Genomic DNA, 15,231 nt, shown 5'->3' with positions numbered 1-15,231 from the left:
ACATCCGCCTTATTTCCTCAAGCCTCTTTAGTAGTTCTCTATTGGTATGCCATCAGAACTGTTGACAATGGGCTTTAAGGCTTCATACAAACTTTCCTTACCCTACCTAAATAAGCTATTTATTTGACCTGACCTCAGTCTACACATTCAGCGTTAGCCAAATCTATTTGCATTCTCTTACTTCTATCTAATTCTGAACCATCCTTCAAGACCCAGTTTAAATATCATCTCTTCCAAGAAGTCACTCAGATTAGCAACCTTGGAATCATCCTCAGCTCTTGATGATACTTCAATAGTCATCTCCAATTGGTTGATAATATCATTGATATTTTTCACATTCAGTACCTTTTCTTTACATACTGATACATCCGAACTTAATGTAGACTATTACCACCTGAAATATCACAATAGCTTCCTAATAGACTCTCTGCCTCAAGTCTCTCCCTTCTTCAAATAAATTTCCTATACAGTTGCGAAAGGGATTTTTTTTAGTGAGGCAACTGGGGTTAAGTGACTTACCCAGGGTCACACAGCTAGTAAGTGCCAAGTGTCTGGTCTGAGACGGCATTTGAACTCAGGTCCTCCTGACTCCAGAGCCTGTATTCTATCCACTACACCACATAGCTGCCCTAAAGGAATATTCTCAAAGCATTTGTCTGACAGTTTCACTATATTTTCACCTCATGATACTTAATGAAATAGAGGACTTTTAATCTTTCCTGAAGAAAAGACTAGAGCTGAAGGGAAAATTTGACTTTCAAATATAAGACTTAAGAGAAGCATAAAAAGGTAAACTGGAAAGAGAAATCAAAAGGGAGTCAATAAGGTTAACTTACATTTCTACATGGGAAGATGATACTTGTAACTCCTAAGAACTTTATCATTATTAGGGCAGTTAGAAGGGGTACATATAGACACAGCACAGGTGGGAGTTGAATATGATGAGATGATTATGTAAAAATAAAATTAAGGAGCGAGAAAAGGAATGCATTGGGAGAAGTGGAAAAGAAGAAGTAGAATAGAGTAAATAATCTCACACAAAAAAAAGGCAAAAAGAACATTTATAATGGAGGGAAAGATGGGGGACAAGGAGAGAAACTTGTGAACTTTACTCTCAACAGAATTAACTCAAAGAGGGGAGTAACACACACACTTAGGGATAAAAATCTATCTCTTACCCTACAGGAAAATAGGGGCAAAAAGAGGTAACAGAAGGTGGAGACTGATAGAAGAGAGGGAAGATTGGGGGAGGCCTTTGGATTCCAAATAATGGGAAAAATAAAGCCTGAAGTAGTTTATAAAATATTTTTTGTTTCTTATACTCCTATCCCTGCTTCCTCACTTCATACTCTACTATGAAAATGGAGGCCTTTGTGAGCACCAACTAGTCCCTGTTTGTACACTTCAAAGCCCCTTGTCATTATTTCTTTTTCTCTTCCTTAGATCCAATTTCTGATAAAGAGGGGGTACTTCTCATACAGATCCATGCTTCTACTTATGAGCTAAACTTATCCTCTCTGGTCTTATTCAGGAGCTGTGCCTCTTCAATTATTTCCCCTTTCTCTAGCCTTTAATCTCTACCTATATATTAGCTCATTTCTTGTTGCTTATAAATATTCCCAAGTTTCTCTGTGCTTAAAAAAAACAAAACAACTAACCATATAATAACAACAAACAAAAACCCAGGTATCTCACTATATTCTTCCTTCCTTTCATAAACTCCTTAAGAAAAAAGCAGTCTATACTAATTTCCTCCCCTTCCTTTCCTCATCCATGCTTCTCAACCCTTTGCAAATTGCACACCCAACCACTCAAATGAAATTCCTCTTTCCCAAATTATTAAAATTCTTTTGATTGCAAATGCCAAAGGAGTGCATTTCATTCTTTACCTCTGCCTCTTAAAACAACTTTTCTTCCTGTCTCAGTTTATTTCCATCTACTAAAGTAAGCTTTATCTGATTTCCCCCAGTTATTAGTGATCTTTCCCTGCCCTCAACTTATCACATGTATATATATATATATACATATATATAATATATATGTGTGTATGTACATATATATGTGTGTGTGTGTGTGTGTGTATATATATATATATATATATATATATATGTATATAGTTATCAATTTATATGTCACATCCCCACCCCAACAGAATGGTAAACTCTTTGAGAATAGGGATTGTCTTTTTTTAGTTTGGTTTTGTCTATTTCCAGAATTTTCTAGCTCAGTGCCTTGAATACGGTAGTTGCTTAATAAATGTTTGCTGAATTATTGGATTGGATGGCCTTGGGAGAAAATCCTTTACTGTAAAAAATTAGTTAGTGATAAGTTACTACAAGGTCATAGGAAGAGACACTTTGCTGTTCAAGACCCAAAGGGATTCACTTTTTTAAAGGCCCATCTTCAGCAAACTTGCTCTGTTCTTTGGATTAAATGTACTAAAAAAGATTATTGGACCAAAAGAAGAAAATTATTTCCAATACCAGTCTGTTAATAAATTGTTATCTGATCTTAGGTAAATTACTTAATTTTATTAGAAATTTAATTGAGATTCCTACATCTGCTAAAGTATGAATGTACTGTAATCTTGTCCATATGGGGAACTCTTGATGTGGAAATTCATTCTACCATTGTGGATCTGCAATGACTTTGTGACTTAAATATATTAAAGAGTTCCCTGGGGACATCAAGAGGTTCTGTAACTTGCCTATATTAACAAAGCTAGTATCTGTTTGAGGCAGAGAATTAAGCTCTTCCTAACTCCAAAGCTAGCCCTCTATACCCTGTGCCTGTTTTTAACTCCTAAAGTATAAATAATAAAGATGATATCAGCCATCTATTAGCCTACAAAAAGCTGGGGTATCCACCCCACTAGTTCACAGAAGATCAATCAAGATTTATTAAGAACCTCCTACGTGCTAGGCACTGTGCTAAACACTGGGGATACACTTAAAAAGAAAATAATTTCTTTTTATTTATTATTATATGCCCTCAAGAGCTTACAGTCTAATGGAGAAGACATGTTAACAAATATATACAAATCAAGCTATATACAGGATAAATAGGAAATAATTAAAACAGGGAAAGCAATGGAATTAAGGAGTTAAGGAAGGTTCCTGGAGAAGGTGTGGTTTTAATTGGAAATTAAAGGAAGCCATGGAGGTCAGTAGTCAAAATGGAGAAATAAGAGCATTCTAGGCAGGCAAACAGAGAAAATGCCAGGAGCTGAGGAATGAAAGGTCTTGTTCATGGAACAGCCAGAAGGCCAGAGTACATGTCAGGGAGTCAGGTGTAAGAAGACTGGAAAGGTGGGGGGAGAGGGGAGTTTATGAAGGACTTTGAATGCCATACAGACCACTTTGTATTTGCTCCTGGAGGTGATAGGAAGCCACTGGAGTTTTTGAGTAGAGGGATAATATGATCAGACCTGTGCTTTAGGAAAGTCACTTTCATGACTGAACACTGGAATGGGGAGAGACTTGAGGCAGGCAGACCTACCCACAAGCTATAGAAACAGTACAGACTGAGATGATAAGGGTATGCACTGAAGTAGTGGTAATGTCAGAGGAGAGATGGGGGCATGGTCAAGAGATGTTGCAAAGATGAAATCAACAGGCCTTGGCAACAGACTGGATATGGGAAGCAAGAGATAGTGAGGAATCCAGGATAACTCCTAGGTTGCAAGCTTGAGGGACTGGGCAGATGGTGCTGGCCTTTACAGTAAGTAACAGGGGAAGTGGCAGTGGGGTGGGAGGAGGATCTATGGGGGAAAGAAAATTAGTTCTGTTTTGGACATATTGAGTTTAAGATGTCTTACTAGACATTCAGTTCCAGATATCTGAAAGTCAGTGGGTGACTGGAGAGTGATGCTCATCAGAAAGATTGAGACAGGACAGGTAGATTTGAGAATCATCACCACAGAGGTGGTAATTCAATCTATGGGAGCAGATGAGATCACCAAGTGAAGTAGTATAGAGGCAGAGAAGAAGAGCACCCAGGACAGAACCCTGACAGCCAACTGTGGTTAGAGTGTATAATCTGGATGAGGATCCAGCAAAAGAGATAGAGGAGAGATCAGACAGGTAGGTGGAAGAAATAACTATACTTCATTCCGAGGCAGCTAATTTAATTTCTTCTTATTAAGAAAAAAAAAGAAGCATATACATTTAAGCTATCCTACCTAGCAGGATTTGAGATGCAAAAATTCAAAGCTAAGAATCTAAGATAAAATCTTCAGAGATACTCAGGTAAGGAAAGAGAAAACAATTCTTGCTCTTGAGGAGCTTGCATTCTATTGTGGGAAACAATAAGTAAATCACAACTTATTTACAAAAAAATTACAAAGTAATTTTGCTGGGGAAGGAACCAGCACCTGGGAGGATAATGAAAGGTTTCATGTAATATGTGGCATCTGAACTGAGTTTTGAAGGAAATTAGGGAATCTAAGAAGCAAAGGTAGGAAGAAGTGCATTCCAGGTTTGTAGAAAAGTCTATCCAACAGCACAGAGGCACAAGTTGGAACTTCATGTATGAGGAAATACAAGTATGTTAGAGTGGCTGGAACATAGGGTATGTAAAAAAGATTAACATGTAGTGAGCCTGGAAAGTAGGCTTGAGCCAAGCTGTGAAAGGTTTTAAACACCAAAGAAAAGAGTTTATATGTGATCCTAGAGGTAATAAGGAGCCACTGAACTTCTCTAGCAGGGGAACAATACAATCAAAATGGTACTTTGACCCTGTACAGAGGGTACTGATGGGAAGGGAGACTAGAACAAATGAGACCAATGACGATGGTATTGCAATAGTCTAAATGAATGGTGATGAATGAGGGTCTGCACTAGGATGATGGTAATGTGAGAGTGAGAACACAAACAGAGGCAAAGACAATGAGAGATAGGCATAAAGATAGAGAGACAGACATGATCAGTGCTAGGTGGTGGTTCATTTTGCAGATATGGACGATTTTCAGTCTTTTGGTAAAAAAGACTGATGAAAGTAGGGAAAAGAGACTTTATAGCTTTTTTATTGTAAAACCACAAAACTTACCTGATTAAGTTTCTTCCATAGATTAAGTACAGGAGAAAGTTCATTAGACCAGATTTCTCTATCAAACTTGCAACCAGACGTTACTGATCTACCCAGGATTCTTAATTGTGAAATAACCTAAATACAGAAAAAGAATAACAAAGAATAAATACATATCTCTGTGTGTATACATACACATATATATGTTTGTATCTGTAGCAATTAAATTTTTAAAAAATTAAACACATCATAATTAGATTTTAACCCTACTCTCCATTTTTATTCTCTCCTTCTGGGGTGGTTAGTACAAATCATACTAGGACAGATCGTCATGAAATAAAAAAGCATGAGTGACAAGTGGACTAGGTTATTTTGATACCTCAGTTCTAACTTGCCTTTAAAAGGGTCTTTTTCTCAGAAAATTGGCCACTGTCTAATGAATATTTTTGTCCACAGCAACTTTCAGCCTTTTATTATGGTATGGGTCTGTATCAATGTACTAATAATTATATAAGCTAAAGTATGGAACCTTAAAGAACTGCAGTAATCAATAAAAAAAAAATAGGAAAAGATGAAGATGACAAAAAGGATAATAAATGTTTTAGACAAGTTTTACATAATTACTAAAATTTGCAGGTATTATTTGAAACATTAACATCTGAAGTTCTAATATCTAAGGCATACTGATTTAAAACTGCTATCAACGTATAGTCAGATTACTTACATGTAAAAGATGCAACAATAAAAAGTACTAGTCAATTGCTTAAAAATCATCTTTCTTAAATGATACTATCAAGGTCTATTTGGCTTTTAAAAGAACTATTTCCATGGTCATCTATAATAACTGCCATGTACATATGCAAATTAGATGTGTGGGATGGTGGGACAATGCATTAAGAAGTACAATAGGTTTCAAGTCACATGACCTGGGGTTGCATTGCGGTTCTATAACTTCCTATGAGTATTAACATGGGCAAGTCTCTTCATTTCTCTGGGACTCAGTTTCCTCATTCGTCAAATGAGTGGTTGGGACTAGATGACCTCTAAGGTCACTTCCAGTGTTGAATTTATCCCCCAAGAGCTCGTGAAATAGAACACAAATAAGGCTTTTCAGCATGCAATCCAGACATTTCACTAACTTTTCTTTTTTAAAAGATGAAATTGGATTGTTTTATAACTCACTTGTCATTTTAATAATTTAAGAATCATCCTTAATTTTATCTTGGTATAGATAATATGAGCTTGACGACAGTGGTCAAGATATTTAACTATGTTGAACCTGACACAACTCTATAGTGATTTTTCTCTAAACATATTCATAATCATATATCTGCTACTGTAATTGAGATATAGTTGGAATAATGTAGATGCAAGGAGAAAGACATATTTTTATAAGTCAATACATCAAAGACCAACATTTATTGAATTCAACATACTCGTTAGTTTTCTGTTTTAACTTCATGAAAGATGTTTGTTATTCATTTTTTTAACACATTATACATCACTTCCTGTTTTGCTAGGTTCTCATAGCAGCAAAATTTGTAATAAAAATGAGTCCCATTAATCTTTTGGAATGAATGCACTACTTAATTGTTTAACATCCACAATCATACAGTTATAGCCAAGTTACTTCTGAAGTTTTTGATTGATTTTCTAATCTTAAAAATTGTGATGGTACAGTGTTTCATTTTCTTGTGTTTCTCTGATAAATTATTTTCATTTGCTTTAGCTGAACCTTGTAACAGCAACTAATTTATCAGACTTGCTAGACCACAAAGCATCACTAGTTGGTAGTCAGAGGAAGTGCTATTTTAACTCTTGAAACATTTGCTAGCACTTATTCTTGCTTTAAATTTGTCAAACATGACAGAAAACAATAAGAATTTGAGTGAAACATTTATCAAGGAATGAGGGCTTCATTTTTGAAAGTAAAACTATAACTTTAAGTAAAATATTTACCACTGAAAATAATTTATCACTTATATCAACAGAAATCATCTGAGGTACCCCACTATAAATATGTTACTAAAATGGAACATGTTCTAGGACTTGTACTACCTATCATTTAAAACATGTAACATTAATATTTGTAATTGATTCAATTAATACATTTATTGCAATAAATCATGTTATATTACTACCATTGTATAGTTATCTCTTAAAAATTGGATAAGAAAATTACAAGTTTGTATACCATCTGTGTTAAAAATACAAATTTGCAAATTTTATCAATTACAACGCTTTATCTGTTGTTTACAGAGACAAGATTCTCCTTAAAGAAACTCACTTACATCTATAGTGTCTTAAGATTTATAAAATTATTTCCTCAGAAAATCCTGTAAGGTAGGTCTGAGTTAAGACTGGAAAAACTGTGTAGTACAATATAGTAGAGGAAATGGATGGTTGAGGCAAAGGACACTGAATTTTATTTGGTAGATGATATTTTGATGTACCTGTGATCTACAACATATGAGTACTGCTACCCACACTGCAGATCCCAACCTCTCTATGCCTGCCCATCCTGGTGGTAATATTTGTCTATGTGCTCTCATCAATCCATCAGAAAAGGTCTACCCAACATGTTCCAGAAAGTCTGGATCTTTTGACATTGCAAAGCTGCCCGCTAATTAATCCTTTGTTTTCATTAATTGAATAGTCCATTCTTCCCAGTCACACATTTCCTCTAATGACATCCTATTATGCCACTTTTCCTGCACAATTGTTTATCATAAATGTGTTGCAGCCTGCTCATGCCAATCATGTGCCTTCCGGGTGACTGAAACTTCAAATCTTCAGTGACTGGTAGAACAACAATCACAGTTATACAGAATTAAAGAGAAAATATTGATGTTGAAAGGATGAGTCTTTATTTCGGGGAGCAGCTGGTAGGCCATTAAAAGCTATAAGCAATTTTCTTGTGTATGCATAGTATCTGTCCAAAAGATAGGCATATACATATAAGTAAAAACATGCATGCACATATGAGTGAACACACACACGTGCAAATGAGCTGGCTCTGTGAGTCAATCATTCAATTGAATATCACAGTCTGATTAGTAAATATTCATGATCCACTTGGTTTTTTTTGTCATTGAATTATTATTTAGGGGGCTCTGCAATATTCCACCATTTTATACAATCAGACTAATGAAATCCACAAAGAAGAACACTTGAAGGATTCCACCATTTATCGGGAGTCCTTTTGCAATTTGAACTGTGCTGGAATCCTCTATTACAACGACACACACTTTTAGCAAGCATACATTTAAAATCTTTTCCATTTTTCGTCAATTTCTTATGTGTCCTCTAGTTTTATCCTTAAATGCCTTCAATGCCCTGGCTTAACATGGGCCTAGTCAAGTCTTTTTATTTTATTTTATTTTCCCTTCACTTCTTTTTGCTATGCATAAGATGTGGAAGAGAATGTTTGCATAGTCTATAGTACTGCCTTCGGCTGTCAAATCTCTAGGTTTGGGACACAGACCAAGTATTTGCTGGCTTAGACACTTTGCATTCTCTTTTGATTATCTACTATGTCTGTTCTTCAGGAAATGGAAATGAATATGCTGAATATGGTGCTTCAAGATTTGGAAACCTATGTCATTGTCCTTTTAGCCACATTTTTGGCATCAACAGCTTATTTAAGTAGATCAAGCTGGAGTCTCCAGTTTCGTGCCATTATCTCCTCATCTTTTTTCTTCCTTCTTGTTTGTTATAGCTTTTGATATAATAAGTTTGACTATACACAGCCAGCTGATTTGGAAACGACTCACATTTTAATCAGTCTTTTCCAGTCTATTAAAATATAATCAATTTCATTATTTTAAAATAATTGGATGCTCACCATGTCTAATGCATTTTCAATCTTTTCTTGAAGAAAGTATGCACATTACATAGACATCAAGCTGCTGGTTTTTCTCTAAGCCTTTAGGATCTCACTTCTTATTCTTGGACAACAACAACAACAAATGTCACTCTTCCTTATGTGCACTTTTAAATTAATGTCACCAAGAAAGTTAAGCAAAACCAACTTACAGAGTGACTGGTATCATAAACAATATTCCATACCCATGATCTTCCACCTCTCTAATGAAAGTGGGGAAGAGATGCAATTCCATAGTATTACATTTTCAAAGGCATTATCATAATCACTATAACCCCAAGTGGCTAAGTATCCTATGAAAATAATGTTCTTTATTGTTTTTAGACATACAATAAAAACAACTCTGCTAACTTCCTTATCTGTCTCTTCTTGGAGAACCTGGGAAACAGATCTGCATTTAGCTAGAGCTTCCTTTTGTCTTCTGGTTTCATTTAAGACAAAAATGACAAAATGTTAAGCTTCAGTTCAGTTCCTCCAGTAGTATGTCTACTCATTGGTCATGGAACAAAGACTCCACATTTAGAGTTAGCTTGTAGATGATCCAAAAAGGTGTGATTCTGAGTTCTGCCCCCTTGTCTTTGTTACTACAGACTCAGAAAAAGACCACACAGGACTCAGGGACATTTCGTAGGGAGTGAACTCAAATCTATACTCATAAGAGGAATAATCAGTGAAGAAATTGAAAATGTTTGTTGCCTAGAAAAGAGATGATTTAAATGTCTTCAATTACTTAAAGGGTTGTTCTACAGAGGAAGGATTCAATTTATTCTCCTTAGACTCCATGGCATTACTTGGAGTAGAGATTCTGGGTTTGTTATAAAGTGAGTTTGGGGTTTGTTATATAAGAAAAATCTTCCTAACAATTAGTGCTCTCCAAAAGGGAAATAGATTGCCTTGGTAGACAGCAAGTTCTCCATCACTGAAAGACCTCAATCAGAGACTGAATGACCACTTGTTAGTAAAGTAGAGAGGATTCCTTTTCAGACATGAGTTGGAAAAGAATCTAGTTTTGAGAGTTCAATCCTAATTTAAGATTCTATGATATAACTGCATTATCTGGGTTCAAAATACCCTTTGTGGTAGGAACAATATCCTAACCCTTTTCCTCATGCAAGTTAGGATAGTTTTTCAAACAGTCCTTGAGACTTGGTTGGTTCAAAGGACTAAAGACTCAGGCCACCGACATAAATCCCTGGTTTCCTGAGTGCAACACAACTATGAAGAGTTCCAGGCATGCTCTGATGCATTGCTGATGGACAATAATGTGCAATTCAAGCAAGGAAGTTTCATCTCAGATGAATCATCTCAAGGTATATATTCTTGTTGAATACCCTTCTCCCACAATGCCTAAGTAAATCTCCTTTTTTAAACTGATGAATGACCTATGGGTATCTCATTTTGTTCCAATTTCAAATATAAACTACTAGGGTGCTACTGGTTTGAATCAGGACCAGCTCAAAACATTCTTCCAATGTTCTTTCCCACTATTCCCTACACCAATGGTGTCAAACTCAGAGTCAAATCCCTGCTGCATATTGATTTAGAAAATCACAAATTAACATTATCTATGTTTTATTGCATTTTAGTTTTTATTAAAATTTACCAATTATGTTTTAATTGGGTTTGCACTATAGCTTTGAGGTATGCTGGCTGTGTGTTTGATACCTCCGTCCTACACAATTATGTTTGAGCCAAATTAGTTTAACTTACTGCTCCTTACTTTCCCACTTCTACATATTTTTTTTGAATACTTCCCCATAAGTAATGCATATATATGTATATGAATACATATATATAGAGAGAGATACAGATACACACATATATGTGTATATATATATATATATATACATACACATATACACAAGCATATATACATATATGTGTAGATACACATACACAAGACTACCTTCCTTATTAGTTTTTTTAAAGTCAAATTAGGTCTACATGTGGCTTGGAGACATATTATGCTCCATTACATGCATTATGACATTTAAATGAGAGGCTAATTAGGTTCTGAGGTTGTGGAAATGATGCTAAATAGTTTGCATTTTAAAAACATTTAAGTGGATATGGATGAGTATAATGTCTACAATAAGAGTAACATTATTAGTTGAATCTTCAAACAAACTAGGAATGGGTTTCACTGGAGATTTAGAGTTAGAGAGAAGGGTGAAGTTTTGCCATTTCCTCGTGCTCTGGAGCAGAAAATAAGCACTCACTACAAACAGATTAGTCAAGGTAATAGAGGGAGGATAGAGATGCTAAATTTTGGAGTCAGAAAGACCTGGATTTGAACTGTGTTTTCACTTGCCAGCTGTGTGACCCTGGACAAGTTATTCAGCTTCTACGAGCCCCATTTTCCTCATTTTTAAAATGGGGACATAAATCATACATGCCTTGCACGTTTATTGTAAGGATCAAAGTACTTTGTAACCCTTAAAGAGCTTTGAAAATGTGAGTTCATGGCATCACCTGTAGAGAAAATACTCATAATCAAGAAAATGTAAAGAAATCATTTTCCCCTTAGATTTGGAAGTGAAATAAAATTGTTAGTCTTTATCTAACCATTAAGGTAACCGGGTTAGAGAAGTTATTTTAGGAAAATTTTTAGACAAAGGAAATTTTTATTACAATACAGATGCCTAGTCATTTTCTGAGGACCAATCTAGCTAAGTACAGGGAGGTAGTAGACTACTAGTAGTTTTATATCATAGTATAATGTGAATTATAGAATCATTTGGAAGAGATCTGAAGGGTTTTTTTTTCCACAGAATCTCAGAGATGGAAATAACTTCAAAGATCAGTTTGTCCAACCCCTACTTGAATATGAGACTCATCTACATGTCACCATCAATCTCTTCTCTCCACTCACACACCTACCACCTTAGCTCCTGTACTCATCGCTTCTTGCCTGGATTATTACAATAACCTCCTGGTAGTTTCCCTGCTTTTAGACTCTCCCCATTCCAGTTTATTCTCCACAAAGTTGCCAAAGAAATTCTCCTTAAGCATAGATCTAACTCTGACTCCAGAAGTCAATAAATTCCAGTGGATGCTTCTAAGACTAGATATAACTCCTCTGTTTGGCTTTTAAAGCCCTTGACAACTTCACCCTAACCTGTCTTGCCAAACTATACACACTTCTTCCCCTTCCTGCTCTCTATAGTCCAACAGAACTGGCCTTCATTCTGTATACCACTTTCTCAGTTCCTTTACAACATTTGCTAACACCTATGACAGGGTGGGAAGACTATACAGATTGGAAAGCAGTACAACTGTGGCAGCAGTGATGGTCAGATATTGTTAGAATGGAGCTGATAGCTACTAAGCTCCCCTAGGGGTGGCCACCATCATCATCTGACACAGGCAGAGAAGAAGGTAGCAACCAGAAGGAAAGAAAAGCCTAAACAACAGTGGACATTCCTCACCTCTGCTGTGAAGCCAAGCAGTTGAGTTGAAGGGTACCTTCTTTCTCATCCCAGTTTTTCTCTCTTATATTCATTTAGAGAGATTCAACCCTTAGAGTCTTCAACTCCTTTTCTTTTTTTCTTTTTTTAATATAAATTTATTTATTTTTAGTTTTCAACATTCACTTGCACAAGTTTTTGAGTTCCAAATTTTCTCCCCATCTCACCCCCTCCCTCCACCCCAAGATGGCATGCATTCTGAATATCCCTTCCCCTAGTCTGTCTTCTCTTCTAACTCTCCCCCTTCTCTTATCCCCTTCCTCTTCTATTTTCCTGTAGGGCAGGATAGACTTCTGTACCCCATTTCCTGTATTTCTTATTTCCCAGTAGCATGTGAAAAATTTTTTTAAAACATGTTTTTAAAACTTTAGGTTTCAAATTTTCTCTCTTCCTCCCTCCCTACCCACCCTCATTGAAAAGGCAAGCAACCCAATATAGGTTATGTATGTGCAGTTGTGCAAAACACATCCATAGTAGACATGTTATGAAAAACTAACTCTATTTCCCTTAATCTTATCCTGCCCTCCCATTTATTCTATTCTTTCTTTTGACCCTGTCCCTCCTCAGAAGTATTTACTTCTGATTACCACCTTTCCCAATCTGCCCTCCTCTCTATCATCCCCCTGCTCTCTTGTCCCCTTCTCCCCCTATTTTACTGTAAGGGAAGACAGATTTCCTTACCCAATTGAATGTGTATGTTATTCCCTCCATAAGCCAAATCCTATGTGAATAAGATTCACTCATTCCCTCTCACCTTCCCCCGTTTCCCCTCCACTGCAAGAGACTTTTCTGCTTTTTTTGTGAGATAATTTACCCCATTCTACCTCTCCCTTTCTTCTTCTCCAAGTATAATCCTCTCTCATCCCTTAATTTTATTCTCCAGATATGACCCCTTAATCTTCAACTCACCCTGTGCCCTCTATCTATCTATCTATCTATCTATCTATACATACATACATACATACACTTTTTTCCTCCAACTACCCTAATACTGACAAAGGTCTCAAGAGTTATAAATATCATCTTTCCATGCAGGAATATAAACAGTTCAATCTTAATAAGTCTCTTATGATTTCTCTTTCCTGTTTACCTCTTCATGTTCCACTTGAGTCCTGTATTTGAAAGTCAAATTTTCTATTCAGCTCTGGTCTTTTCATCAGAATGCTTGAAAGTCCTCTATTTCACTGAATGACCATTTTTTCCCCTGAAGGATTATACTCAGTTTTGCTGGGTAGGTGATTCTTGGTTGTAATCCTATCTCCTTTGCCCTCCAGAATATTATATTCCATGCCCTGCGTCCTTTAATGTAGAAGCTGCTAAATCTTGTGTTATCCTGATTGTGTTTCCACAGTACTTGAATTGTTTCCTTCTGGCAGCTTGTAATATTTTCTCCTTGACCTGGGAACTCTGGAATTTGGCTATAATATTCCTAGGAGTTTTCCTTTGGGGATCTCTTTCAGGAGGAGATCTGTGGATTCTTTCAATTTCTATTTTGCCCTCTGGTTCTAATATATCAGGGCAGTTTTCCTTGATAATTTCTTGAAAGATGATGTCTAGGCTCTTTTTTTGATCATGGCTTTCAGATAGTCCAATCATTTTTAAATTCTCTCTCCTGGATCTATTTTCCAGGTCAGTTGTTTTTCCAATGAGATATTTCACATTGTTTTCTAATTTTTCATTCTTTTGGATTTGTTTTACAGTGTCTTGATTTCTTATAAAGTCACTGTCTTCCAATTGCTCTGTTCTCATTTTTAGGGAAGTATTTTCTTCAGTAAGCTTTTGGACTTCCTTTTCCATTTGGCCAATTTTTCTTTTCAGGGCATTTTTCTCCTCATTGGCTTTTTGGACCTCTTTTGCCATTTGGGTTAGGCTATTTTTTAAGGTGTTATTTTCTTCAGTATTTTTTGGGGTCTCCCTTAGCAAGCTGTTGACTTGTTTTTTGTGATTTTCTTGCATCACTCTCATTTTTCTTCCCAGTTTTTCCTCTACTTCTCTTACTTGCTTCTCAAAATCCCTTTTGAGCTCTTCCAAGGCCTGGGATTGATTCATATTTTTCTTGGAGGCTTTGGATGTAGGAGCTTTGACTTTGTTGTCTTCTTCTGGTTATATATTTTGATCTTCTTTGTCACCAAAGTGAGATAATATAGTCTGACTCTTTTTGTGCTGCTTGCTCATGATCCCGGCCAATTACTTGAGTTTTAAACTCTTTGTTAAGGTACAAATCTGCTTTCAATGTGGAGAATGTATTGTCCCAAACTTCTGGGGGTTTATACAGCTGTTTTCAGAGATACTTGTAGGGACCTGTAAATTTTCAGCTCTTCTAAGGTGGTATGATAACGGGCAAGGTGTTTACTCCTTTCCTGGCCTGTGACCACAAGTACTCCTTTCCGTCCTGTAACTGTGAAGAGAGGCTCCTCTCTACAGCCACTACAAGCTTCACCACGCCAGCGCTCCTCCTCACCCCAGCACCGCCCAGAACTGTGACCCAGATCCAAACACAGGCAAAGCAAGAGATTCCTGCCTCTGCACTGGCAAAGAGATATCTGCAATCCCTCTCTGATCAGCCACTGTATTCCTCCTCAGTCTATGGGCCGGAAGCTCAGGAAACAGCTGCCCCCTCCCCCCCCAGCCATGCTCTTGGGGAATGGAACTGAAACCCCACCTTCCTCTCTGAGCACCACAGAAACAGACTTTTCCCACTGACCTTCTAAGTTATCTTTGGCATTCGTGGATTGAGGAGTCTGGAAACCTCCACAGCTGCTGGAGATTCAGTCCTCTGAGGCCTGCTCCAGGTTCGTTGCGGCCTGCAAGCCCACACCAAACTGTGCTCCCAGCCCGGCGAGATATACATTTCTG

The 15,231-nt window shown here is 36.7% G+C and overlaps 1 protein-coding gene across 1 annotated transcript in view; it reads right to left on the bottom strand.

Moving 5' to 3' along the window:
• The window catches only part of DYNC2H1 (dynein cytoplasmic 2 heavy chain 1), a 370,089-nt gene that overhangs the window by 84,968 nt on the left and 269,890 nt on the right, over positions 1-15,231 (bottom strand). The window contains 1 exon segment of the mRNA XM_020996144.2: positions 5,047-5,163. Within this exon segment, the coding sequence (XP_020851803.1) occupies positions 5,047-5,163 (117 nt within the window).

Source organism: Phascolarctos cinereus, unplaced genomic scaffold (assembly GCF_003287225.1).
Source record: "Phascolarctos cinereus isolate Bilbo 61053 unplaced genomic scaffold, phaCin_HiC Scaffold_726;HRSCAF=1367, whole genome shotgun sequence".
In the NCBI taxonomy this organism is placed as follows: Eukaryota; Metazoa; Chordata; class Mammalia; order Diprotodontia; family Phascolarctidae; genus Phascolarctos; species Phascolarctos cinereus.
The sequence above is the reverse complement of the archived record's forward strand: the minus strand, read 5'-3'. Positions and strand labels throughout refer to the sequence as shown.